Source organism: Rhamphochromis sp. 'chilingali', assembly GCF_963969265.1.
Source record: "Rhamphochromis sp. 'chilingali' genome assembly, chromosome: 8".
NCBI classification, from domain to species: domain Eukaryota; kingdom Metazoa; phylum Chordata; class Actinopteri; order Cichliformes; family Cichlidae; genus Rhamphochromis; species Rhamphochromis sp. 'chilingali'.
Genome location: NC_137935.1, coordinates 18,230,988 through 18,256,380, shown reverse-complemented (window position 1 = coordinate 18,256,380; position 25,393 = coordinate 18,230,988). Strand labels below are relative to the sequence as shown.

The window sequence follows — 25,393 nt, the reverse complement described above, 5'->3', positions numbered from 1 at the left end:
AACCCAAAAGTAAAGTTAATACCACAAAGTATTACATTGTACTTCTTTAGAGAAATTTATTTTTTTAAGCCACTTATGTGGAAATGTGGCTGTCAAGAAGACACTCTAAAGGAAGGAAATGGGGAAAATAACTGTGGTATACCAAATTGCACAAAAACCGTCCTGAAAACCAGTGGCAACAGGTCTTATTGAGTGAAATGTTTGGTTCATCTTCACTGATATGTACAGAGGTAGTCAGGAGGCATGGTAAAGAGGAACAGTGAGTGTCTACAGCCACGTGTAAAAAATAAAAATAAAAATAAACAATGTTGAGGCTCTGTTGTGGATTAGAACTGCATTTCAGTTAGATTAAGTTTGGATTGGCCTCACCACAACCTGGACCTCAATATTACTGAAGCATTGTGGGATCGTTTTAACAGAAATGGAACAAAAGACAGTCAACATCCAAAGAAAAGCTTTGTAGACACCTGAAGGACTATTACTATTACTACTTTTATAAAAAAAATTAACGATAGGCTAGACAGTGAAACTACTTTTGGCTGCTCCCTTTAGCTCTGTATATTTAATTTGGCAGGTTTTTTTTTGTTTTTTGTTTTTACAATAGAAGTCCTTCTTGATGCAAACCTGATGGGGATTTGTCTGCTTCCATCATTAATGTTTCACTCAATAAAAGTGGGCATACCAAATATTGACTTTCAAGCAGAATTTGTATAAATTCCATTGTTGCCTTTTTTACTGTACTTACACATGTCTGCAGATGTTACAGTAAACTGTTACACCCATTTCCCACTTTCCCAGCAAAATATAAATAAATGTGAGGTGGCTCAAGTCTTAACACATTTCATACACATTCATTTCATACATACTGCCACCTAGTGTTTTTTTAAAGACTGCATTGAAGTTAAGTCTGGTGAAACATGTTTTGCTTTCGTTTTCTCACATTCATCCAGAAGCAGCTGTTGCAGGACGATGGACAGAACACATTGATGAAGAAGGTGCTGGACACCTACTTGCTCTTCTTTCAGATCAACCAATCAACTGCTACTCTACGGCATGTCTTTGCTGCACTCAGGCTTTTTGTACAAAAGGTCCGTAAACCTTTCTTTAATCGTTCAACATATCATTGAAGACTCGAGTCATTATCTGATGGTTAGTTTCGTCTTTCTCTTTTTTCTGTAGTTTCCCAGTGCATTTTTCCAGGGTAAGGCAGACCTGTGTGGCTGTCTTTGCTACGAGATCCTCAAGTGCTGTAACCATCGATCCAGCTCCACCCAGACGGAGGCAGCTGCCCTGCTGTATTTTTTCATGAGAAAAAACTTTGAGTTTACCAAGGGAAAGTCGATCGTTCGCTCACATCTGCAGGTCAGTTAATATAAAGAAGTAAAATGACTTCATTTGAGTTTTATGTACTTTGCGTATCACCGTTTCATGGCTATACTGGCCTGTCTCTGCTACAGGTTATCAAGGCAGTGAGCCAGCTGATAGCAGATGCTGGAATCGGAGGCTCGAGGTTTCAACAGTCTCTGGCCATCATAAACAACTTTGCTAATGGAGATGCACCACTGAAAGTACAGAATTCCTTAAGCTTTTAAAACACCTTTTCTATCAATAATTATCATCAATCGTGTACTTTATATTTAATTTTACTTTCATTTTCTACAGAACACACCGTTCCCTGCTGAGGTGAAGGACCTGACCAAACGGATCAGGACAGTTCTGATGGCTACAGCACAAATGAAGGAGCATGAGAAGGATCCTGAAATGCTGGTGGATCTGCAGTACAGTCTGGCCAATTCCTACGCGAGCACCCCTGAGCTTCGACGCACTTGGCTCGAGAGCATGGCCAAGATTCACATCCGCAACGGGGATCTCTCAGAGGTTCGAAATGTTGCATTTTGTCAGGTTCTCGGGCTTCAGAAACATCGATAATGTCACATGAAAGTATCAGTTTAAAAAACATCTAACTTCTGTCTTTCCCTCAGGCTGCTATGTGCTACATCCACATCTCAGCCCTGATTGCTGAATCGTTGAAGAGGAGAGGTTAGTCCACACTTTGCTGCCACTTTTGCCCTTGCGAGCTTTTTGCAGCATAGTTTGTGTGCAAATATCTGTTTGCAGTGCAGTGAGATTTTTGTATATTTGTGCATCTCTGCAGACATGCTAACTTGAGTTCATCCAATCACATACAGCAGCTTCTCACAATGGAATACTTTTTTCTCTTTGCTATCATAGTCATCAAACCTTTGAGGCATCAGTCCTTCATACATTCACTGTTCTTGATGTGTATGCCTGAAAGTGAGGACAGTTTTCATCTGAGTGTGACTGACTGAGAACTCATGGGAAATGATGTTTGATTCCTGTTCCTGTCCTGTAGTAGTATAGACCTTTCTTTTATATTTAAATTCCATCCTCCTCTTAGATTGATGTCCACACATTTTCCTGTGCTTCACGTTTTTCTGTGTGTGCATGCTTCCTCGTGTAAACAGCTTGTATCTGCCACTCAGTGTTTCTGACGTCTTTTGCGCATGGCTTTACTCACTGAGCCTGTGGGCTAGTTCCTAGCATAGAGTGCCAGCAGTTCAGCTGCTTTGTGAGCCTTGTCCGTGAGCATAAAGTGGCAAAAGCAAGTGGACATAAACTTTGTAAACCTGCTCCTCCTCCCCTCCTACCAAACAGGCTACTGGAGCGCTGACAAGGCCAGGATGTCCAGTGTGTCCCCTGAAGAAAGCCCTGTCTATAAATGTAGCTCCTTACTAACTACCTCCCGAGATCCAGACAGTGAGTGTGTGCGCCTGGGGGTCCGCTGGGTGGTGTTGGGGTTGGGTAAAAACATGAATGTAGAAACAGAAAGACCTGAATGTGGTTGGTAGTGAGTGTCCACTTATATTTGTTTGTACCTTTTGAATTTTTTTGCAAGCTCTGGATATTGAGTGGCGGACATGATTTGGATCAAAGGGACATCAGGTTGTCTGGTGGTGGTTTAAATTTGAATCACTTTTCTACACGGTGTATTGCATTTTGCAGTAAATTGTTCTGAGGACCACTGTTCTTGCCTTGATGGCATGATCTTGTGCCAGGTTACGTTTTACTATCACTGTGTCTGTTCACACAAGTCTCACAGGATATGATGCTCAGTGTCACAGGGGTTTGATGTGAAGCACACTCACATTTGCTGTTTTTGCAAAAACTGAATGCTTGACTGTAAGTCTCGTATTTTCTTGCAAGACTGTGATAGCAGATGTATTTTAAGCATCTATACGTGCGTTTACATGCCAAACATAGCACCAACGATAACGTGTGATGTCTGTAGGAAGTATGCAAGTGTGTGTCTTTTTAGTAATCGTGCCCTGATATCACTTTCACTTGTTTGACACACCAGCATCCTTCTCCATGGGCTGGGCAGCATTTATGTGCATCAGCCCTAATGTTAAAGAGGAGGGAGCCATGAAGGAAGACACTGGTACACAAGACACGCCATATATTGAGGTCCGTGTTAGCCTTTTTGTCCTGAACAAAACCATTAACTCTGTTGGATTTAATCATCAGAATTACTGTTGCCGGTCAGACTTTTCTCTTATGTTCTTCGTGCTCTCGTTGCACTGTGTAGGACACCCTGGTGGAGCAGCTGGAGCTGTGTGTGGACTATTTGTGGAAATCGGAGCGATACGAGCTCATTGCTGACATCAACAAACCTGTAATTGCTGTCTTTGAAAAAAGAAGAGATTTCAAGGTAACGGCTTTTACCCTTTCTGTGTAAGCGTGTGAAAAAATGTGCAGTGTGAGCTGCGTATGAAATTATTTGTGTGTTTGTTTGTTTGCTTGTGCCTACAGAGGCTATCAGAGCTGTACTATGACATCCATCGCTCCTACCTGAAGGTGACGGAGGTGGTGAACTCAGAAAAGCGTCTCTTTGGGCGCTACTACCGTGTAGCTTTCTACGGACAGGTGAGTGTTTGCTTGAGCTTACCTTCACAGACTTTTAAGATACAAAGGACAACGAACAGTCACTGTAACTACACGTTTAACAAATACATCGGAAACACCACTAGGTGGTGTGTTTTTGCACATAAACTTAACTACGTGTGTAGAACTTGATCAGTTCTACACACATGTTATAATAGAGATATAGATTTCCTTAACTGAAATCTATGGAAAAAAAATTCTGCAACTGCAAAGACAGAGGTAGAAGCATATATATCCAGCTATCTATATGCAGCTTTTATGTCTTGTTGACTATTGAAATGGAAGTTATTTAGTTAATACTTTAATTTACAATTATTCTAATGATAAATTGCTGTTTAATTGCAAAGCTTCTTCCCATCAGTAAGCTTGTGATCATTTCTTTCTTTGTTCGCATACCACCACGTGTCAGTGCCAGAAATCTCAAAGGTTTGGTAAATAAAAGTGAAACTGTCAGGATAGCTAGTCTTTTTTGTAATTTGGATAACTAAACCTTGTAGAAAGCTTAATATTGAATTCTACTTGGCCCTGGGTTCATCTTTGAAGCACTGGCTTTATCTCCAAAGGTGCATTGTGTGGTTTGGGCTCGGTTTTTACAAACCTGGCTGTTTTACACAGGATAGGTGTAAAATAGTGAGACTTAAAGATAAAGAAGAATGCAGTACCTGGTCAGTGAGACATGGAAATGGAAACAGGACACTAGATTTGTTTTGACTGAATCAGTGTCTTTAATTTCTCTATCTGCTTTTTTTTTCTTCTGTTTTGTTGTATTCTGTATCAAGAATATGGTAAGTTTTGTATGTCCTTGATTTTCCATTTTCCTCAGTGCTAACCACTTTTACCTTTCTTCTCCTTTTACCACTATTAACATCTGCTGCTCTTACCCTTTGAAGGGTTTGTCTAAGGCTTGCTGTGGCCCATTTCACTTCCCATTAAGCCCAACAATGAAACTGTTTCCTTCTTAAACATTAAGACGAGCTGATATCACAGAGCAACAGTGAACCAGAAGATAGGATTTACTGAATCTCATTCACCCTTGGCATTTGACTCCAGTGCCGCCTCCGCACTCCCTCATCCAGAACTTAACACTGGTACCCTGTTAGTGTTGAGAAGTTCTAACAAAGTGACAAAGTTTTTGTATCTGAAAGCACAAGTGACTCAAGAAACCCCAAGAGAGCAACATCTAATGTGCTGTGAAAGCAAAAGCAACACATCCTATGAATCAAAAATAAAAGACTACATACACACCAAGCCAACCAACATGTAACAAGCTTCGCTGATTAGTGTGTGCATATGTGTGTGTTTGTGTTCTGGTAGGGTTTCTTTGAAGAGGAAGAGAGCAAAGAGTTCATCTACAAAGAGCCAAAGCTGACAGGGCTGTCGGAAATCTCCCAGAGATTACTCAAACTCTACTCAGACAAGTTTGGAGCTGAAAATGTCAAGATGATCCAGGACTCTAATAAGGTATCTTACAGAATTTGGCCATTAAAATGAATGAATTAACATCTGTTGGCGCTTCGGTGTGTTGCTTATGTGATAATATTGTAAAATTCTTTGCTAACAGGTAAATCCTAAAGACCTGGACCCCAAGTTTGCTTACATTCAGGTCACATATGTAGTGCCCTACTTTGACGAAAAAGAACAATGTGACAAAAGGACTGACTTCGAGAGGCATCACAACATCAACCGGTTTGTATTTGAGACACCGTTTACGCTGTCAGGAAAGAAACATGGGGATGTGGAGGAGCAGTGCAAACGGCGCACCATACTGACTAGTGAGTATCTCTTCTTTGTTTATATCTCTGATAGATACATATTTTTTTGAGTCACCAGAACATACATTTGTCCTCTTTCTATTACTGTATCTGACAGACTGTGTGTGTGTTTTTCTGTTCTTTAGCAAGTTCCAGCTTCCCTTACCTTAAAAAGCGCATCCAGGTGGTGGAGCAGCAAAGCACAGAAATGAATCCAATTGAAGTTGCCATTGACGAGATGTCACGTAAAGTCTCTGAGCTCAACCAGCTCTGCAACATGGAGGAGGTGGACATGATCCGGCTGCAGCTAAAACTGCAAGGCAGTGTCAGCGTCAAGGTGGGGATTCTCCCAAACTATAGATACACACATTTTACATAGGTTACTCTGGTGTTGTCTCACTTGATCATCTCCATCCAGGTGAACGCAGGGCCCATGGCTTATGCCAGGGCATTTTTGGAGGAGAAGAATGCTAAGAAGTATCCAGACAACCAGGTCAAACTTCTGAAGGAGATTTTCAGGTATGATTTAAAGTGTTGAGCTAGCTAACAATGATTTAGTCCACTGTCAGGAACCGTACAATGTAATACTATTTAAGTTTCACAAAAAAAAAAAAGTTAAACACATATCAATGATCAGCACATTAACATAAGTCAAACTTAATCCGCCCCCTGCAGGCGGTTTGCAGAAGCCTGCGGTCAGGCTTTGGATGTAAATGAGCGACTGATCAAGGAGGACCAGCTGGAGTACCAGGAGGAGATGAGAGCTCACTACCGGGACATGCTGACTGAGCTTTCTGGGATCATGAATGAACAGGTCTCACAATGCAAAGACTAATGAGTGTCCAGACTATACTGCCATACATTCTTTAATTTATTTGTTGGCAGTTCAGTTGCATGGCATACTGAGCACCCTCTTTTTTTCTTCATGCATTATTTTTGGAGGCAGTTATTATTTTCATGGACATCATCTTCTGTTGCAACCTTTTCTCACACTGCTGCTTTTAAAAGCATCCTTGCCTTCCATTCATCTTCTCTGCCTAACCACTCCCTGTCCACTCTCTGTAAAACTGCTGTCATGTCATCAGATTTCTTTACAGAAAGACATCTTTTTCGCCTTTATACTTGCTTAACTCACTTTATTGTTACCTGAAATCCCAGCTCCCAACTCAGGAACCAAAGTGCCAGACTTGATATTTGCTCGCGTTTGCATTTTTCCTATTCCAATTGCAGCTTTTTATTCTTATTCTTGTGCAGATTCCTCACACAAGACAACCAGGAACAGAAAGGCACAGCACCTACTGAACGGCCAGTAGACTCGCCATAAACATTTTGTCCCAGTTTGAGCCTCAGAGTGACTCATTTGATTGTTTCCGACCTTTTTTTTCCCCCCTGAAGCAGTTGGCTAGTGGAACTGTGACTGATGAAGAGTGTAGAGGACATTAAGGGAAGAAATGTGTAGACTGTGGTTGTGGTAGTCTGTAGTCCTGTTGTTGAACTTTGTCTACAGTAGAGAGCAGACTGCTGGACTGTTAGCTGCTGTACGTTTTGATTTAAAAGACTCGGTTCGTGTGTCGTATAGATTTCCCTGCCCCCTCAAGTGATTACATTTGCTTACACATTGGCAGACAAACCTGCAAACAAATTCAAATGCACACAAACACACAACATGCGCCTTCTCTCCACAACCCTGACCCTTTAGAGAACAGTGACCTTACTGAGCTCGAGGTGCGTTCAGCTGTATGAAATATAAAGCTCTCTGGTGCATTTTGATTACAGTTATTTTTACATTTTTCTGTGGAATATTACTGAATTTCAAACTATTAAAAGAAGTCTCGCAAGACAACTAATGTGAAAATGGCAAATGATTAGATTACAGGTTTTAATTAGCCAAGAATGTGAGGAGTTGAACGCACCTCCAGTTCTTGTTTGAATGTAGAGCAGCTCCACATTGCTACTTTGTATCCTAGCTAACGATCTGGAAATATCAGCTTGCCAATTTTCAAATGGAAACAGACAAAAAAAATATGTTTTGTAACATTTTTATAATTGAAAATTCATTGTTACTGTTATTATTTCCTGTACTGTTTTAAATTGTAAATAAGAAATATTAATATTTAAAAATGTTTGAAATGTTGCTTTTTATAAAATATACAATATATAAATTTGTTTAGCTGAATAAAAACAAACAAACAAAACTAAAGTTTTATGTATAACATTTAAATAAAATTTTGTTAATGTCCAAAGATCATGACTATGTTTAAGTAGCTTAATTTGTTGTTGTGAGTCTTTTGTTGTTTTTTATAATTGCACCTTACATTATGGTTACAGGTCCTCTGCTATGTTGTATCTGTAAGTTTACTCATCCAGTCTGTGTCTTGGCTGTAAATCTGCACAGCAGCCACTCATATTCTGTCTTGCATTGGCCTGAGACCGGCTAATTCATTAATTAGACATTTTAAATTAGCAAACTCAGGCAAAGACAAAGAAGAAGAAAATTTTTTTTTAACTTTGCTCCCTGGTGTTATAAACAATGGCTCTCTTTATCACTTATGTGTGACTATTATATTTTTTGTGTGTGTTTCCCTACATCTTCAATGTTGACTTCATATATTTCACTATAACCACATCTTTTCCAAATCCAAATATTTCTTTCCCCTAAATCAGAGCATTTTACTAGTTTTACTAACCTGGGAAACACAGCTGGCACTAATCAAACAGACGAGACATTGGAGAAGCAAAACAGAACATGAGTACAGCGACAGAAGACTACCAAAGTAAAACAGGAAATACAGGGAACACACAATGAGACGCAGATGCACACAGAGACATGACTGGGGAAGAAACACAGGGCTAAGACCAAAACATGAACAGGACCAAATACTAACTAAGATCACCAAAACTAGAAATATTGAGTAAACTCAATAGAATAAGTAAACAAAACCAGGAAATATAAAATACACCGAGAACATAATGAATCAAAAGACACAAAACACTGGGTCAACGACCCAAGTACCCTAACACTGATGGCTACATTGTGATCATAAAGGCATGGACATGGTACACCACAATACTTCTTAGGTAGGTAGACTGTGGTCTATAAATAATACTCTTTGGTACAAAAGGTTTAGAGTATTAGTAATTGGCTCTTATTAATCTCTGTCTCTCTTCCACAGTGTGTCTTTGTCCTATTTTCCTCCCCTAACTCTAACCGGTCACGACAGATGGCCTTCCCTCTGCTGAGTGTTTCTTCCTATTAAAAGGGAGTTTTTACTTCCAACTGTTGCCAAAGCACTTGCTCATAGGGGCTCATATGATTGTTGGGGTTTTCTCTGTTTTCTTTGTATTATTTTAGGGCCTTTACCTTACAATATAAAGCACCTTGAGGCAACTGTTTTTTGTGATTTGACACTATCTAAATAAAATTGAACTGAAAGGGCCCAAAGTGTGCAAACAAAATATCCCCACATCATTATACCATCAGCAGCAACCTTCTGTTGTCCAATTTTGGTGAGTGAATTGTAGCTTCAGTTTCCTTTTCTTAGCTGACAGGAGCGGCACCCAGTTTCTGCTGTTGTAGCTCATCTCCTTCAAGGCTTGACCTTGCCATGTTTTTTGCGTTTACACTCACTCTTTCAAATAGATGCAAGTAAAACACAGCAGAAAATAAATAAAGTCAAAGACTCAGCAGTCCTGTTGCTCTATTTTCACCTGTAAAGCAGGACTGGGGTAGGCGGAGGTTTACCCTGGTGCAGGTGTGCCGCGGTCAGTTGAAGAATCCGCGAGTTTCTCTGTGAGTTTCCCATTACGTCGTTGCGCACTCGGTGCTTGCTTGGAAGTTTAGGGGTTTTTTCGCTGTAAAAAGAAGTTTTCTTCCCACGCACGATGGACGCTAATGTTTTTGTCACTTTTTATGGAATCAAACTCAAAGTAAGGTCAGTACTTCCACACTTTAAACGCTGCACGCTCATACTCTCTCCCACAATCGATATGTGATCCATTGTTGATCTGCACACAGCTGTTGTCACAAACGTCGCACTTGCTTACGTCACTGTCGTGAGACATTCTCACAAAAAAATCACGGTTTTAGTAACGCAGTAACGGAGCGTTCCTACGGGAAAGTAACGGTAATCTAATTACGTTTTTGCAATAGTAATCCCTTACTTTACTCGTTACTCGAAAAAGTAATCAGATTACAGTAACGCGTTACAACTAACGCGTTACTGCCCATCTCTGGTCATCAGGTAGAATTCCTTGATTTAATTCATAAGGACACTCAAAAGCTATACCCACATAGGCAGTTGAAATTAAGTAACATAGACACATACTCTCACAAATGCATCTGTCAGTAGAGTGTGTTGCACTGATTTTAGCACAGTTTAGGGTATAAAATTGTGGTTGAGGTTTCATTGAAAGTGACATGGCATTAAAATTTAGTGTGCTCCCACAGTGACCAGTTTTCCAACGGATCTGATGTCAGTTTTTTTCCACACTGGGTATAATTACTGACCATGCAGAGATAAAGCAGCAGAGTGGTTCTTTACTAATTGATGCTAAGCCTGGGGTTTGTACACGGCACATAAAAAGAGGTTAAGTGGCTCTGAAAATGCAGTTGGTGGTAAAAGACAAAATATTGCCTTTATTTCTCTCTCACTCACTCACTCACTCTCCATCTCTTTCTCACACTTGTCTGTTGTTGTTATCGCAGTCTGACAAGACAGCTGACACATTTATGTCTGTCTCTTCACACTCCCTCTGTTCCACACCTGAGGTGCAGCAGATTGAGTTGCACTGACCCTCTACAAAAAGTCCTCTACACAAACTGTTTTTCTGCCAGCCAATCGGCAGTACTCCCATCCTCAGTCTCATCTCTCTCACCTCCCGCCTTCTCTGTAGCCTATTTTGTGAACCAGAAAGGGGAGCTTATTGGGTTTCTCTCCTCCACAGACTAGTTTATGTGTGCCTGTCTCCGTCCCAGTGGCCTAGACTCTGGGAGGCTCGGGTTGCCCTGAGCCACCACCATTCAGTCCAAGTCACACATGAGAAAACCAACTGGGGCTCTATTTTAATTTGTTAATTAGCTAAACACCCTTCCTTACACCACTTGTATATTATGGATTATGCCATTTTAAATTATGTGGGTAACCTCGGTTTTTGTTTGAGTCGGGCCAGCTAGGGTACACGTGCACTCACAGACTTTCTGGTCTATTTATAAGGGATCACAACCTGTTGCCACATGAGCTCTACTGGCACACCGGACCATTCATCCTGACTATGGAAGTCCCACTGAGTGTAATTTGCTGAAATTTTCTTTGGAGTGCATCCTGTTGCATTTCATGTTTGTTGCTTCTCTTATTATTATCATCAAACACCTGCTTTTTTTCTACTGTCTTTTTCTTCAAAACTGCCTGCAATTTCTGGTTTAACCGCCTTCCTCCCTTTCATCAAACATGCATATTCATGAGACAGAGGATCATATAGCCTATTAAATAGACTTTAATTAATATCTGTCTTCTGAGTGAATTTGCTCATATTGAAAAAACACTCACACTGTCATTGTGCAAATAATCAATTACACTTGTTTTTTTTAAATGCTCTGCTCTAAATGATCTTATGCATCAAAATCAGGGCACACACACGCACACACCAAAGAAACAGAACAGGCCCCTATTCAGTCTCACTCCAAGATTTGTCTTGGCTGACAGATTTAATTAATATTTCAGGGGGAGGACATTGTAATCCCAACAGAGAAATGACCCCCACACAGTAAAGCTGGGATGCCAAAATCATTCGTACACCTTAAACATATAGTTGCTACAAATATTATAGGCACAAAAACGATGTCAAAAACTCCTTTTAAGTGCCGCTCTAGCTTTTGTGCAGTGCACAATTCATTTCCGACCCCTGCTTAGTTTTCCTGAAACCGGACGCCGGGTGTGATGAATAAAACATTCTTTGTGTGCTGCTGGATGATCACCGGAGCGCTTTCAGGTGTACAAGTGGTGAAAGGCGATGTAATCTTCCCCATAACAAGATCTGGACCGAGATTGACAGACGCAGAGAACCTGGAAAGCCTCTAAGCAGGAGGACCACAAAAGCTTTGGGGACTGCAATGATAAAGCCGCAGGAGCACAGTGAGCTTCTACTGCGCGACTCCCTGCCGGTGTTTGGGAAGCCGTGGTACTGGCAACGCAGCAACAGCACCATGGAGAGCACCCGCAGCCTGGCGCAGGTGATCATGGAGATGCGGGACGAAATCAAGAAGCTGGAAGCGGAGAACCGGGAGCTGCGGGGAGACTTTGGTCAGCGTTCACTTGCAGCCATGCCAGGAGAAGCTAGTCCCGTGTCATCAGCAGTTAAGAAGCAGGCTGACAAGGATGATAACCCTTATGTGAACCTGAGGCGAAATGCGTCTGCGCCAGTCCTGGAGGGACAATACAAGGGTAAGAGGGAAGTCGAGTGGGGCATCAGACTGAGTTTAAACTAATGAAATAGTATGATAGGCTATCTCTTAGGGTTCTTTATTATATTAAAATTTACTTTAAAACTAGAAATAGGGCTCATTATAGGCTCGTTCTGATTCAATGGTCATCCTTTTTTAAGGAGATTTGAGGAGATTCCTTATTCACAATAAATGCCAACAACGTATCTAAGGAAAAATCAAAATATGTTAATTATAGCCTTTTATAATATTCGTAAATTTTATATAAACTTTAAAACGTAATATTTAGAGACACCTGAGAACATGACATTACTGTTTCCTGTCTATAGGCATCCCTGCCCTGTAAAATAAATAAATAAATAAATAAAAATCTTTCAATCCATCATGTTTGTGCTGTTTCACAGAAAACACTGTGATGACTGTTCGGAGGTACTCTACAAGTTCCAACCTGTCTGGTGTGACTGTACGGGATGGAAGGATTAACAGGGTCCGGCCAAGCAACTCTGGTTGGGAAAGACTGCAAGAAGAAATCCAACATGGGAAAGGTGTCTTCGGTAACTCAACAAAGGAAGATGTGGGAAAAATTACCAACCGGCACTCCCTGCAGGAATATGTTCATAAAAACAGGTAGAGATAAATACTATAAATGCCCCAACTGTAGCTTTAAACAAATATTCATCTTAAACTTGACCTCACAGAGGCTTTAACTACTGTTTCCATTAATGGCTAATTTCAAAGTACTTTGTTCATTGCTTTGCCTCAAAAGGCTAGTCTTTATACAGAATCTCTGAAACTGCAGCAAAATTATTCTTGTGTTTTCTTTGCACCTTAAGGTCCAAGGTGAAAACTGTCACCTTCCTTCTACCTGTGGATGACATTTACACCAGTCGACCAGTTCTGACCAAACACCAGGGGGATCCTAGACTGTCTGACCTGGATTCCATAACTGAGACGGATTCTTGAGAAAACAACCAGACTTTAAACGAGGCAAAATTCAGACATGAACTGAGCCTCTGTGGCCTGCGACAGGTGACAGGTTGGCCTCTTCATCTAGGCCAATGTAGACTGGGCTCTTAGTGAGTGAGCCAGCAGACCGATTTTTATCACACCTGACCACACAAACAGAAGACTCTGGTTACAGGTGTTGTTTTCATGTGACCATGGTCAACAGTGATGAAGCACAGAGCCCTCCGGAGCGAGGATCAGATATCTGGTCTCTTCACCTGACCCCGGGTGTTGCTTGAGAGTGACACACACACCTGCAGGTGACAACCCTTTTACGGACAGCTGTGGTCGCTGACTCAGACCTCATGAGCGATGTTTTATTCATTATTTATTCATCTTGGTTTCTTTTCACAATGTAAACTGAAGAAGATGGTCAATGGACCTCCTGAAGATGACCTGCTGTTCCTGAGCATGTATTTTGTTTTCTCAAAACCAAATCACAATCTTTGCTTTCATGTATAAAAGTCTTCTTAAAAGAATCCAGTGTTTGGATTATTTATATTAAATATAAATGGTATGAAAGTCATGTTTAAAGGAGACTGTTTTATTATTCCATAGATAGATAATCATTTCTCAATAACATGAAAACATTTTGCTTACTGTGCCGCTGTCACTGTGCAGGGCAGACACAATTAAAACTTCTAATATAAGACGCATGAGCTACAACCAAAGCATATAATCATTACTTGAACTTCACCTGCAACTTCAACATTTGATCTGCAACATCCAATAAATGACACATTAACAGAAAACCTTGTACAGTGCAGCGAATCACTCTAACTGATGAAGTACAGAACATAATCTCTGCAGCAAAGTTGTTTTGTCAGTAGTTGGTGTCAGCTGCAAGGGTTCATGCTCATCATTACATCCACTCTTGCTGATAAACCATTTACAGCCTGTAAACTATTATGCATTAGTATTAGCAGCTCAGAGAACTACACAGAACTGGGTTTGGCTATGTTTTCTTTCAATATTAGTTTCCAAAGAATCACTCATCAAGTTTTGCTCCTGCATGTCCACGTGGCTATCACTGTCTAATTCCTCTACGTTTTTCTCTGTGTATTCTGTTTGGCCAAATTTAGCAGTAGCTTGTAACTGGTCAGGAGCTCCATCCTCTGATTGGTTTTCAGTGTCGAGGCTTCCATAGCTTTCTGAGTCGGTGGGCTTGAGAATTGGGCAGATTTGAATCTCAGACATATTTGATGATGGCAGAGATTCACTTGGACTGTCTTTGTAATTCATTGGGATCAAGAAAGGCTCATCTTTATGCTTTGTTTCAAAACCTGTAAAAGAGGACAAAAACACAGTCAGAATCAGAATACTTTATTCAATCTAGAGGAATTTATGTGGTCACATTTGCTCCAAGACTGTTTCTATATACAGTTGAAATTGAGGTGCCCCTCTTATCATATTGATTTTGTTATTTTCTCTGTAGAGGATGTGATACTAAGGCTGTGCATCTATTGCAGTGTGCACTTGTGCTTTAGATGGAGGAATTGTACAGACAGAAATGTCAAACAACCACCAGTTATAATTTCAAAGACACACAACAAATCACTACATTTGGTCTATACAGACCTGGCTGGTAGCTTCCCTGGCTGCTGTCCTCTCCGTCTGTGGCCTCCAGGTCACAGAGACCCATAATCTGCTGCTCGCTCACTCCGGTGTTTCTTTCAAGAAAGTAAGTGGTCATACTCCCCTTTCCCTTCACCTCTATCTCTCCTCGTTTCTGGATGACAAAGCATTTGTTCTTTAAAGCCCTGAAATATATGAAGGCAAGACTTAGAAATAAAGGCAGTAATCATTCTGATGATAACACAGGTTTCATAGCACATGAAAGTGTGTATGGATGCAGGTTTTCTTGTGCAATATTATGTGTCTCCTCACTGGTATACAGTTGGGCTCAAATGGATCTTGTTGGGGAGGCCGTGACTCTCCATACGAGATGCAGTGTTGACAGTGTCTCCGAAAAGACAGTAGCGTGGCATCTTTTCCCTAACTACACCTGCCAATACAGGACCACTGTGGAGACCCACACGGATCTATAGAAATACAAAACATCACACAGATGGAATTACATATGTATATTTGGATTCAAACTCTGGCACAGGTGCATTTGGGGGAGTGAAAGAAGACTCCTTCCACTCAAAAGTGTGTTTTTGTCTCTGCTGCTTACAGCAGAACTACCGTAATGGTGTAGCACAATAATTGAGTAAAATTCCCCCCATTTCACAACCATTTACTTAAGAAGTGCTCTATAAACTTCCTTGCACCTGAATGGGTCCTCCAGTTATGGGGTTAATAACCTCCTTGGCAGCTATAATCATGCCCAGAGCAAAGTTGGCCACCCTCTCAGCATGGCTGGAGACAGGTATAGGAACCCCACCTACCACCATATAGGCATCCCCTATGGTTTCAACCTGGTAAAAACAGAAAAATACTCTGTCAGGTTCAAACAGATGACATGATGGGAAAAAAAACAACCCGTAACCAAAAGCTTTATGGAAATGCATGAATGGTTCTTTTCTTTTCCAGTGAAATGTACATGGAAAAAACCAGGTTACACCATTCATATTTACCTTGTAGACATTGTGCACAGTGGTGAGTCGGTCAAATTGCAGGTACATGGAGTTAAGCATATGAACGATTTGAATGGGTTCACACATGGCACAGATATTGGTAAACGTCACTACATCACTGAACAATATGGTGCATTCCTTGAATTCTCCTGTAGGACACATACACACAAATTAAGATGCAAAACAGCCACATCAGATAGGCCCAAACAAATTATCCAGTATTTATATCTTTTAACTATCTATTAACCTGCATCTACTTTTTTGCCCTCTTTCAGCTGGTTGGCTACATGCTTAGGCAGCATGGCATACAGCAAGTTCTCTGTCTTTCTCTTCTCTTCCTCAAGGTGCTGGGACAGGATGCGGAGCTCTTCCTTCTTCCTTTCCAGCTGACTGGATAGCTCCATTTCAGCCAGTCGCTGGTGATTGAGTAGGATAAGGTCTCGGGTGACATCATGGGGTGCAATGTCAGAAATGTGCATGTGCATTTCCTCCAGCTCCTGAAGGCTTCTCAGCAAAGGAGAGGCTTGATATAACATGCAGCGCAGAGAAGGCATCCAGATCATCTGACCTGAAGACAAATAACAGAAGATGGAAAAAAATACACACATAAGAAAAAGAAAATGTTTCTTTCTTTTTACCTCTGAGCTGAAGCATAGGCCGGCCTTTCCATGTCTCAGGCATCATTTCCCTGCGAGTCTGCATGACAAAGTGGCTGTTGATGAACTTCCGGATGCTGGAGATTGTGAAAGTCACCTCAGGATGCACAATGCTGAAGTACTCATCTAAATGGATATTCACAATCTGCAGCCCAGGGACAGTCCTTTGGAGATTCACTCCAGCCTGATGCACCACCAGCTGTACCACACACCACCACCATTAGGTTTTCACCGTTAATATTATATGACTTAATTATTTATGACTCTTGAGTTGGTTTATGCAGAGACTGTTCATCGCTAATCTAAACCATGTATATATTTCTGTAAATTCTACCTGCTCATCAAAGACTACATGAAAAGGGAAAGCATGGCAGAAAGTCTGCAGGTCAATTTTGAGCTTCATGGGATACACAGGTTCAAAATTCTTCAATGATTTGCCTGTATAGCAAAATAAATGTTGTAAATATTTATTTATACATGCAAATGTAAAAATGCAAATGTCTTATAGGAGTCGTTGGGCACAGCCCATTGCTCCAAGGCTTTATGTTAACTGTACCTTTTCCGATGTGAACCAACTCCTTTGATGTCTGCCAGTGACTCCTGGGCATGGTGAAACTGATCTTTGTTTTCTTTTCATGATCAGACTGTTTGAATAAACAGAAAAGAGTTAGAATTCCAGTAAAATAAAATTGTTATTTAATTTACCACTTCTAAAATCTAACCTTTTTGATCCCGACGGTGGTATTAGGTTCATCAGTCAAAGAATGAAGGATCTGGGCCTTTGAGGAAGCATCAGTTTTACTGCTAACTAGGAAAACCACGTGCTCCTTCTTTCCAGTTCTCTCCAGTTCTTCTAGCTGGTTAACAATCTCCATTGTTATCTCACTGTTGAAAAAATCCTTAGCAACAGCACCAATAATACCTACAAAAGAGAACACTTGGTATTTAGATCCAAATACTCCATATTAAGAATGAGAGTAATGTAGCTCAAAATTGTTATTTCTAAAGGAAATGTTTCAAATAAACCAGGAACAATGTGACAAAGTCCTCTGCGGTCAGAATAATAATGGAGAAGCATGGTTCCATCAGGGTTCCTTTCCACTCGAAAAGAAGGTGCATTCATCTCCTGCAAGAATCAAGCATGGAAAAATAAAATATATCTCCAATAAAAAAGAGGGGGGGGGGGGGGAGAGAGACAGATGTGAAAGCAAGTACCTTATAGGAGAGCGACAGGTAGCTGTGAAGTGCATCCAAATTCTCCGTGAATTCAGACAGATTTCCTCCTAAAGTCCGCAGCATGTGATGGTAGCCGGAGCGTTTGCAAAACTCAAAGAAATACTCTCCGAACTGCCTCAAGACTACCTCTGGTTTTACTCCTGAAAGTAAATCAATAAATAAATAAATAAAAACATGTATGACTGGAATTTTCAATTTCATATATTGAAACAACTCGTGAATGGAAAGACACCTAAAAGCTTGCAGGCCTCTGCCACTAAGTGCAAAGTGATTTCATCTTCGTAGACTTCATGTGTCAGGAAGGTGTCCTGGACTCCAGCTTCATCCCTGTGTATGATGATGATGATGATTTTGGGAAGACAATATGTTTATTTCCTGATATGTTTTAAGAATGTAACAGAAATGTGTTTCTGCTGTAAAAATTCATTAATAAAGCAAACAGATTTTGAAAAATTCAACTCTCTCAAAGAGAAATTTTTCTTTTACCTGAGCTTGACCCACGCCTCCTCGCCAAACTTTTCCACTACCAGCGATTTCAAACAGGCATTAATAAATCCATACTGTCAGGAATACAACAAACAAATCAGGCCAGCTGAGAAACTAAGATAATAAAAGATAGCATACCATGAAAAGCAGCATACCATGTCTCTGTGCAGTTTGTCCACCAGCAGCTTTCCCCTTCACGATTATCGTCACACCGCTCTCTCACCACACCCAGTCTCTTCTCTCATAAAATAACCAACAAGAAAATCCAGCCTGTTTAAGAGACTTCCCAGTCTCATCTCCACAAAGGAGTTGTCCAGTCCAGCCTGGTGCTAACAACCCCCCCTGGGGTCTGGGTGACATACAGCCTCTTATAAATAACACTTTGATAACAGGGACTCGAAAATCACTGTAACTCATAACTGAGAATGAGTTACAATTGTAGCAGCCAAATTTCTCTTTTTTACCCATTTTAGGAGGGTTAAAACATGTATTCTTATTGTCACATCTAAGTAATTTTGATTCATATATTTGTATATGTGTGCAGATAAACAATTCTTTGTATTTGGACCACCTTAATAACAGCTAGAGGGTACTGTTATTTACATTGCTGATAATGAAGGAAATCATAACAGAATTTAATTTGGATTGAAAAAAGGGAAACAGAAACAGATATTTAAATGGTCCTTTAATGCAATGGTATAATGATTCACACAATTATGGGAAAAAGTAATCAGGAATGGAGAATTTATTTGATGGATGTTGTGATTTCACTGAAGTCGGACACCAGCATCAAACGCAGGAAGGACAAGTCTTTGGAAGAGGAGCACCTCAAGCACATGAGGGTTTGAGGAAACTTTCAGTATCCAGGCCCCACCCCCACAAAAAAATCTCAACAACCAAAACCATGTATTGGACCAATACTGCACAAACATAAAAACATAAACGTGTCTTCACTAAGATCCAGTTTACTCCTGATTGTAAAAAGAAATCCCCTCACATTTGGGCCATTTCTAGAAATGATCATGGACTTTACAACTGCATAGAAAATATAAAAGTGTAACTTTTACATACACAAATTGCAGGATTTAAAACAGATGTAGAGAGACTTCAATGGTCTCTACTTGCATAAAAACAGATAAGAGGAAAATGTTGGGGGTAAAATGCTCCGTGAACCAAGACACTGTCTCTTTAATAGTACTTGTAAATAATAAATCAAGTACCATTTAAAGCCCAGTTTTCTTTAAAATATTCTCAACATATTGTCAGACAGTAATATGAGAAATTATTAAGAAAAAACAACAAAGCTTTTAAACAAGTCAGTTAGTGTTGATCATCAGTGACATCTAAAATCTGACTCATACCAGTCTTTTCAAATATTCTAGTAAAAACATATTAAAGAATTTCAGGTCATATGCTCTTGAACCTGCTCATCAAACAGACGCTTGGTAAACACAGGCTGGTTCTTCGTGTTCATCTAGTGTTTTTCAGCCAGTGTCTGTTTTGAAGTTGAAGTAATTGCTGAGGGGAGGTAAATAGCACCAACAAGAGTGACCTAAAGTGTGGGCAAGTGTCAGGTCCGTAATGAGGTCTGCAGAGCCTTCATGTCCCTCAGGAGCCTCAGATTCATTTTGCTTCTGTCTCCTGGTCTAGCCTTGACTGCTGCCGCAGAGTGACCTCTGGTGGACACTGTGGTAGACACCCTCAGCTCGTTCCCATTGCTCTGCCTGCAATTGGCTTCTTTTCTTAACTTTTTTATCTGGCAGAGAGACAGGAAAAGATAAGAGACACAAGTTTTAACAAATTATAATAATAATAAAAAATAAATAACAAGAAAGAAAACTAGTGACTGCATATGTGAAAACACACCTGCGACTTGTGCTTGTACAGCTTACTGATCTGCTCTCCTTTCCTCTCCATTTTCAACAACAGCCTCTCCTGCACCCTCCGAAGTTCCTTTCTTTCCTGTTCAAACACACAATCCTCCACCTGCCTCATTAACTCATCATGCTCCCTGCAACACACACGCAGAAACACACTGAAAAAACCCCCCAAAGTACTTTTGATAATCGTCGTCTGTGACTTGCCTTGTGTCGAGATCAAATGAAATACTGCTCACAAGCTCATGAGTCGCAGCTCCTCCTGCAGGGCTTGCAGCAGCTCCGATAATTCCTCCCCGCTAGCCGAAGAGGAAGAAGAGGAACTGTCTGAATGCCGGTGGCCGTCTGTGCCGGAGCCGTTCGTGTTGCGTGAGAGGACGCGGCTGTTGCAGAGGTGGGGCTGGTGTCGCTTCAGGAGAGACAAAACTGACTGGACGTTGGCTCTGACCGAGTGGCTGCAGCCTACTGACTAAACGTCAGAGAGAAAGAGAGCGAGTCAGCATAAGGGAAGTGCATGTTAAATATGGTAGACCATTGTATTCCATCACACGGGCATGTCTTTTTATACCGTTCCAGCAACAAAGGGTACATCTCTCAGGCTCAGTCTATAATGTGGCTCTGTGTGGGAATATTGCTGCGATGATTTCTGGAAAGGAAATGGAAATAAAACTAGGGAAGATGGAATTTGGATTGATGTTTTTATCTGGTTTCCCTGATGAACATGTTTAACCTTTTTAATAAAATCTACACTTGTGAGCAAAACTGTCTCTTCTACCATCTACTTATAAAGAAGGAACCTTAGCAGTCTCAAACAGAAGTAAAACCATGAGCTGAGCATGTGAAGGTCTTAACCTTTGTATTGGACTTCTTCTCTTTGGGCTTCTTGGCGGATCGGCACGGTGACACAGACTGCAGCAGGATCCTACTGGCGTCCAACCCCGTCTGTAGCTGAGCATTGGAAAGAAGAAAGTATGTAAAGTGAGTAACAGAGAGAGCAAAGATGAAAATTATAATTCATGTCTCATTACTTGGTTGGCCTTGTCTTGGATGAGCTTTCTTTGGTACTCCTCTTCCTGTAGTTTCATCTCCAACTCAAGGATCTTCATCTGAAGACAAACAAACCCATCATACGATGAATATATCAAAACACTAACTTTTACTTGTTACCACTTTTAAGTCCAGTAAAAATAGAAAATACTGACAAATAAAGAACAAACCTGAAAATAATTCTTAGCTTCTTAATGTGCAGATTAATCCAGGTCCATGACAGCATACAGAATTTTAAATTCTGAGCTCCTCTTAAGAACCAGTATTCTTTTTGTCTTGTTCTGGTCTGTTTAAAGACTTCTTGTAAACTCTTGTGAACATTTATCTGTTTTCTTTAATATGAGCTGTGGGAAATTCAACTGAAAATTACACTAAAACTGTTGTTCAGTAATCTTAGAAAAGACACCACCAGGTGATGAATAGCTTGAGATGCTTTAAAGTCCTATTTCTGGCATGAAAAAACAACCTATTTTAGTGATTAAATGTTTTGTGAACCACTTGCTTCATCTATATTTAAGTAAGTAGTACAGTGAAATAGCCAACAAATTATGCACTGCTTCACTGCAATTTCCCCAATTTGCAAAGCTAACTGTGGGCCAAAATCAGACCCTTTGGTGGGACATTTAGAGCCCCCAGGACAGCAGTTTGATACTCATACTTTTGATTTATCAAACCATGCTTGAACAAAAACAAGCTGTGGGTAATCTGGGGAAGCCTGATGCCACTGCCATGGATTTTATGATGTTTAATGGCAATATTCTCTTCCTTATGACAGAAGAGCATGGGTTGTTCAGTAGATAATTTCAGTGTACCTGACACTACGTCAACAAGTCTGTATATTTACCTCGGAAATGTTCTGTGTACGTGTCAGTCTGAGATACTCCCGCTCAAGTCTCTCCAGCTTGTCAAACTGAGCATACTGTGATGCTGTGTCAGACTGCCACTCAGCTGATTTGGCTTTCTGCAGGATGTCCTGAAAGGAAGATAACAATAAGATAAGATAACCTTTATTAGTCCCACATGTGGGAAATTTGTTGGGTTAAGGCTACCGACCTTCGCCAGTGCCATCTTACCCTTCCAACCATACATACATTACAACATCACATGGGGAAGACAGGTCAGAGAGGTATAACAATGGAAAATGCACAACATGAGGAAAGACGAGGAGAAAAAATAACTCCCCCCAGACTGAGCTCCAACAGGGAGATCAACAATCTTCGGTCGACGTGGGTGGCCTTGAATGAGGAGGGAGAAAGTCACAACACAGTCTTATTATCTAAAGGAGGATTGTTATTCCTGTCAGCTTTTGCCTTGAGCATCCAGCTGCCGCCAGGGGGCCGCATGAGTTGAAGAGGGTAGTTAGTTTGGTTAGTGCGAACAAACTCCATCCAATTTTACAGTTGGTCTAATGTCCGTCACTGATCAACAGGTCTCTCAATTCCATTTGTTCTTCTTCAAGATGTTATCCATATAGCAGAGCCATGAGCTTCTCCAAGATCTTATCCATATTGTGTTCAAAAGCAGTATGAGTACTCACAGCCCTGCCCATCCTCTATCATGTCAGCCAGCCTTGTGGAATTTTGAACAGCTGTAGCCGCTTCTTGTTCTTCGATAAGCCAGGTCCGAGCCAGCTCCAATCAGCCAGAACTCTGTTATCATGGTTCCGAATTGGTAGATGTCGTTCAATGTCCTCCATCGAGTGTCGCTAGACACACGACACAGCCGACCATCGAGTATCCAGCAGCAAATGTCTCCGCAGGACAATCAGGCTCTCCCAAGCCCAGAGTTGTCAGTTTCGTTAAGGGACCAGTTGATCAAATCCATAATTCTTCTTTAGGTTTTAGAGAACAAGTTTGGGAGACTCACTTAGGGTTAGAGATTAAGCGAGACTATACAAAAGACATGAGAAGCCAAGCAGGAAAGATAAGGGAGAAGGAGAAAGTGCGAGCGCCTCCGTCAAGAATATGGATCTACGGACTACTGATTTCAAGTTTTTAAATGAATACAGTGGTCCCTCGCTATAACGCGGTTCATCTTTCATCTTTCGCGGCCTCACTGTTTCGATTTTTTTTGTACAATTTTGCATGCTTTTTTTTTTTTTTTTTTTTTTTACAGTGCACTGTGTTCTGCGTCCTGATTGGCTGTAGACCACTGTCAATCAATCTTGTACTGTGTCTCCTGTACAGTACAGAATGCGTTCAGCTTGTCAAATTTACATCAATTTTCTATCGCTAGCAGTGTGACTCTGAGGTGCTGTACTGTATGTTTTTAAGTTTTCTCCCCAACAAACACAACAATTTCGACGAAACATTTTGCACCGTCAAAGGCAACCGCGGGTGACTTTGGTTTCATTCTATAATACTGGACTTATTTTGCTATGAAGGTTTGAACTTTGAGAGAGTTTAAACAAGAGAGAAAAGTGTGAAAATGTTCATGCCTGTCTGAGAGAAGTGTATAAAGTGTGGAGTGAGGGGTTTTACAGCCTTAAAACATCTATAATAATTGTAAAAAATAACGTTGACTACTTCGTGGCTTTCACCTGTTATTTTTAAAACGTAACTACCACGATAGACAGGGGACCACTGTATATTTTAAATGAAAAGCTACAGGCTATGACATTTAACCTGCTGTTTAAGCAGGTTGGTCCTCTCTGTTCTGGCATTGCGCAGCATCCTCCTCATGTGATCCAGCTGTCGCTCCAGCTTCAAACAGCGAGACTCTGCGGCAGCAAGGTGGTTGATCAGCACTAGAAATAGAGAGAAGATACGCAGAAGACATGTAGGTAACAAAAAAAAAAAAGACTATAGCTTGAAACAAGACAGTAATAAAAGTATATGAAAAGGTAATTAAATTATTATCACCATATATCTATCTATCTATCTATACTCACCTTGGTTGCAGTTGGAATGGGCACTTCTTTGTCTTTCTGGGTCTTTTTGATCATTTAAGAGTCTCGGTGTAATATCTTCATTCTGTAGAAGTGTTTGTGAAGCATCTTTTCCCAGTGCATGCAGACTCCGCTCTGCATGTCCTTTTTCCATCTCCAACCTCCTGATCTTTTCTTGTAGGTTCCTCAAGGCAGATAAGATCACTTCACAGACATAAAAATATAAGTTAGCTACAGGAAGGGTCTGCATATCGTGACATATCTGGTGTAACAAGATATTTTTGGGGTCTAAAAGGAAAAAGAAGATAACATGACAGGAGCTAAGAAAGGATGATTGGACGAATGAATAGATGTTGGTGAAGCTGAGACATTCAAGTAGTGCAGCATCATGTTGCATGTGTAACCATGGAGCTCTGAAACACTACAATGCCTGAATGGAAACTCTACACAGGCAACAGAAGAGATGCACAAGTTAATTGTACCAGTACTGTTGGTCTCAGGGAAGGCTTTGATGGGTGATGATGGAACATATGATTGATGAGTGTGTGTTTGAGGTCTGTGATGCACAAGTGTGTTGATAAAAGGTCGGTGAGCTGGGTAGTCTTTGTAGGATGGCAGAGACAGACTGTCAGGCACCGGTCCACAGGTTGGTGGTGGTGGTGGATAAGATTCCTGCAGGGAAACAGGACTAAATGTTATTTAGTTATCTGCATTTTCCATATTAGACTTTAGATAACTGCTGGCATCTACATTTTTTACAGTGAGCGAATAGAATAGGGCCAAAAACAACAAATGGAGTACAGAAAGTGAAATGACCGTGAGAAAAAAAACTATATTCATTCCGTCCAGTTCACGTCAAACACAGAATAACTTCAGCCCACTATTAGGTTTGCAACATCGTTTAGTTTGAGTTGTAGCAACTGCTGCTAGGCAGCTTCCTGTGCAGTCTAGCTAACTCAAGATAAACGGTGGCAACCTGCTTTTAATTTTTCTTTCAATTGAAATTCACCCAAATCTGGTAATACTACCGTTTCCCGCGTAGCATCAGCTGCGAGTGTTTTTGGCAGCGTCTCCATCGAAATGCAACCATTCCAGCCTGTCTCGCATGTGTTAAAGAAATGCAAATGACGCAATGCTAGCTGAGAGTAGAACTACAGCACATCGCTTTTTAATTACGACTGACAGATTACTAGCTAAGCACAGTTTGTACAGCCGTTTGTGCTAATATGGGCTGTGCAAAAGAAAACACCACTTTGACAAGCGACACAGTCCATGGTTTCTGAAGGGTACGAATGGTTTAAATCACATTATGACTCGTTAGACACTAAGGACATATAAAAGACGCGGACCGGAGTGCCAATATCCATAAAACAAGCGCACACGGTGGGCTTACCGGAAATGTAGTTTCTCCTCAGCGGAGATTCCGCTTTGAAGAATCGAGATGTTTAGGAATGAAACTACAATAAC

General features: G+C 40.8%; 4 protein-coding genes across 9 annotated transcripts in view; 2 read left to right on the top strand and 2 right to left on the bottom strand.

Annotated features, from left to right (window-relative positions):
• Positions 1-7,917, top strand: part of dock10 (dedicator of cytokinesis 10) — a 64,744-nt gene extending 56,827 nt beyond the window's left edge. For 4 of the 5 annotated variants that reach the window (XM_080889925.1, XM_080889924.1, XM_080889926.1 and 1 more), the window contains 15 exons: positions 951-1,088; positions 1,180-1,362; positions 1,458-1,568; positions 1,663-1,878; positions 1,983-2,040; positions 2,677-2,778; positions 3,380-3,486; positions 3,608-3,730; positions 3,832-3,945; positions 5,278-5,424; positions 5,525-5,735; positions 5,861-6,051; positions 6,133-6,233; positions 6,390-6,528; positions 6,969-7,917. In XM_080889925.1, coding sequence (XP_080746051.1) covers positions 951-1,088; positions 1,180-1,362; positions 1,458-1,568; positions 1,663-1,878; positions 1,983-2,040; positions 2,677-2,778; positions 3,380-3,486; positions 3,608-3,730; positions 3,832-3,945; positions 5,278-5,424; positions 5,525-5,735; positions 5,861-6,051; positions 6,133-6,233; positions 6,390-6,528; positions 6,969-7,016 — 1,989 coding nt within the window. In that variant the 3' untranslated portion in view covers positions 7,017-7,917. Of the gene's footprint in view, positions 1-950; positions 1,089-1,179; positions 1,363-1,457; positions 1,569-1,662; positions 1,879-1,982; positions 2,041-2,676; positions 2,779-2,917; positions 3,487-3,607; positions 3,731-3,831; positions 3,946-5,277; positions 5,425-5,524; positions 5,736-5,860; positions 6,052-6,132; positions 6,234-6,389; positions 6,529-6,968 lie in introns of those variants that run through there. The other variant, XM_080889927.1, reaches the window with a different exon arrangement.
• Positions 7,918-11,804: 3,887 nt separating this feature from the next.
• LOC308400883 (putative coiled-coil domain-containing protein 195) lies at positions 11,805-13,590 on the top strand. The gene is made up of 3 exons (XM_080888909.1): positions 11,805-12,154; positions 12,558-12,780; positions 12,987-13,590. Exons 1-3 carry the CDS (start codon positions 11,824-11,826, stop codon positions 13,114-13,116), a joined length of 684 nt encoding a protein of 227 aa, XP_080745035.1. The 5' UTR covers positions 11,805-11,823; the 3' UTR covers positions 13,117-13,590.
• A 131-nt stretch (positions 13,591-13,721) lies between these two features.
• Positions 13,722-19,589, bottom strand: gucy1b2 (guanylate cyclase 1, soluble, beta 2; the record flags this gene model as incomplete). The annotated part of the gene is made up of 15 exons (XM_080889841.1): positions 13,722-14,441; positions 14,737-14,918; positions 15,046-15,200; positions 15,432-15,578; positions 15,738-15,886; positions 15,985-16,305; positions 16,376-16,592; positions 16,728-16,831; positions 16,950-17,037; positions 17,116-17,315; positions 17,420-17,519; positions 17,609-17,769; positions 17,862-17,956; positions 18,116-18,189; positions 19,539-19,589. The coding sequence occupies 15 exons, from the start codon at positions 19,587-19,589 to the stop codon at positions 14,086-14,088; spliced, it is 2,400 nt and encodes a 799-aa protein (XP_080745967.1). The 3' UTR covers positions 13,722-14,085.
• On the bottom strand, positions 18,800-25,227 carry cep57 (centrosomal protein 57). Of its 2 annotated transcripts, XM_080889461.1 has the most exons (11): positions 24,955-25,226; positions 24,409-24,598; positions 23,930-24,130; positions 23,664-23,785; positions 21,884-22,012; positions 21,021-21,098; positions 20,845-20,940; positions 20,561-20,638; positions 20,232-20,461; positions 19,982-20,126; positions 18,800-19,871 (listed from the first exon to the last, which is right to left on the bottom strand). In XM_080889461.1, the coding sequence occupies exons 1-11, from the start codon at positions 25,000-25,002 to the stop codon at positions 19,686-19,688; spliced, it is 1,503 nt and encodes a 500-aa protein (XP_080745587.1). In that variant the 5' UTR covers positions 25,003-25,226; the 3' UTR covers positions 18,800-19,685. The 2 variants fall into 2 exon arrangements, with proteins under 2 accessions (XP_080745587.1, XP_080745588.1); XM_080889462.1 differs by lacking the exon at positions 20,561-20,638 and having other exon boundaries at positions 24,955-25,227.
• Positions 25,228-25,393: the final 166 nt, after the last annotated feature.

What these genes read in the sequence shown, in the direction of transcription:
- LOC308400883 (XM_080888909.1), top strand. Translation starts at nt 11,824, where the DNA reads ATGATAAAGCCGCAGGAGCACAGTGAGCTTCTACTGCGCGACTCCCTG. An exon ending in CCTGGAGGGACAATACAAGG is followed by an intron (nt 12,155 to 12,557) that starts GTAAGAGGGAAG and finishes GCTGTTTCACAG; the next exon opens with AAAACACTGTGATGACTGTT. An exon ending in GAATATGTTCATAAAAACAG is followed by an intron (nt 12,781 to 12,986) that starts GTAGAGATAAAT and finishes TTGCACCTTAAG; the next exon opens with GTCCAAGGTGAAAACTGTCA.
- cep57 (XM_080889461.1), bottom strand. Translation starts at nt 25,002, where the DNA reads ATGGAGACGCTGCCAAAAACACTCGCAGCTGATGCTACGCGGGAAACG. An exon ending in CTGATGCTACGCGGGAAACG is followed by an intron (nt 24,599 to 24,954) that starts GTAGTATTACCA and finishes GTTTCCCTGCAG; the next exon opens with GAATCTTATCCACCACCACC. An exon ending in AGAAGAAGTCCAATACAAAG is followed by an intron (nt 20,639 to 20,844) that starts GTTAAGACCTTC and finishes TTTCCTTTCCAG; the next exon opens with AAATCATCGCAGCAATATTC.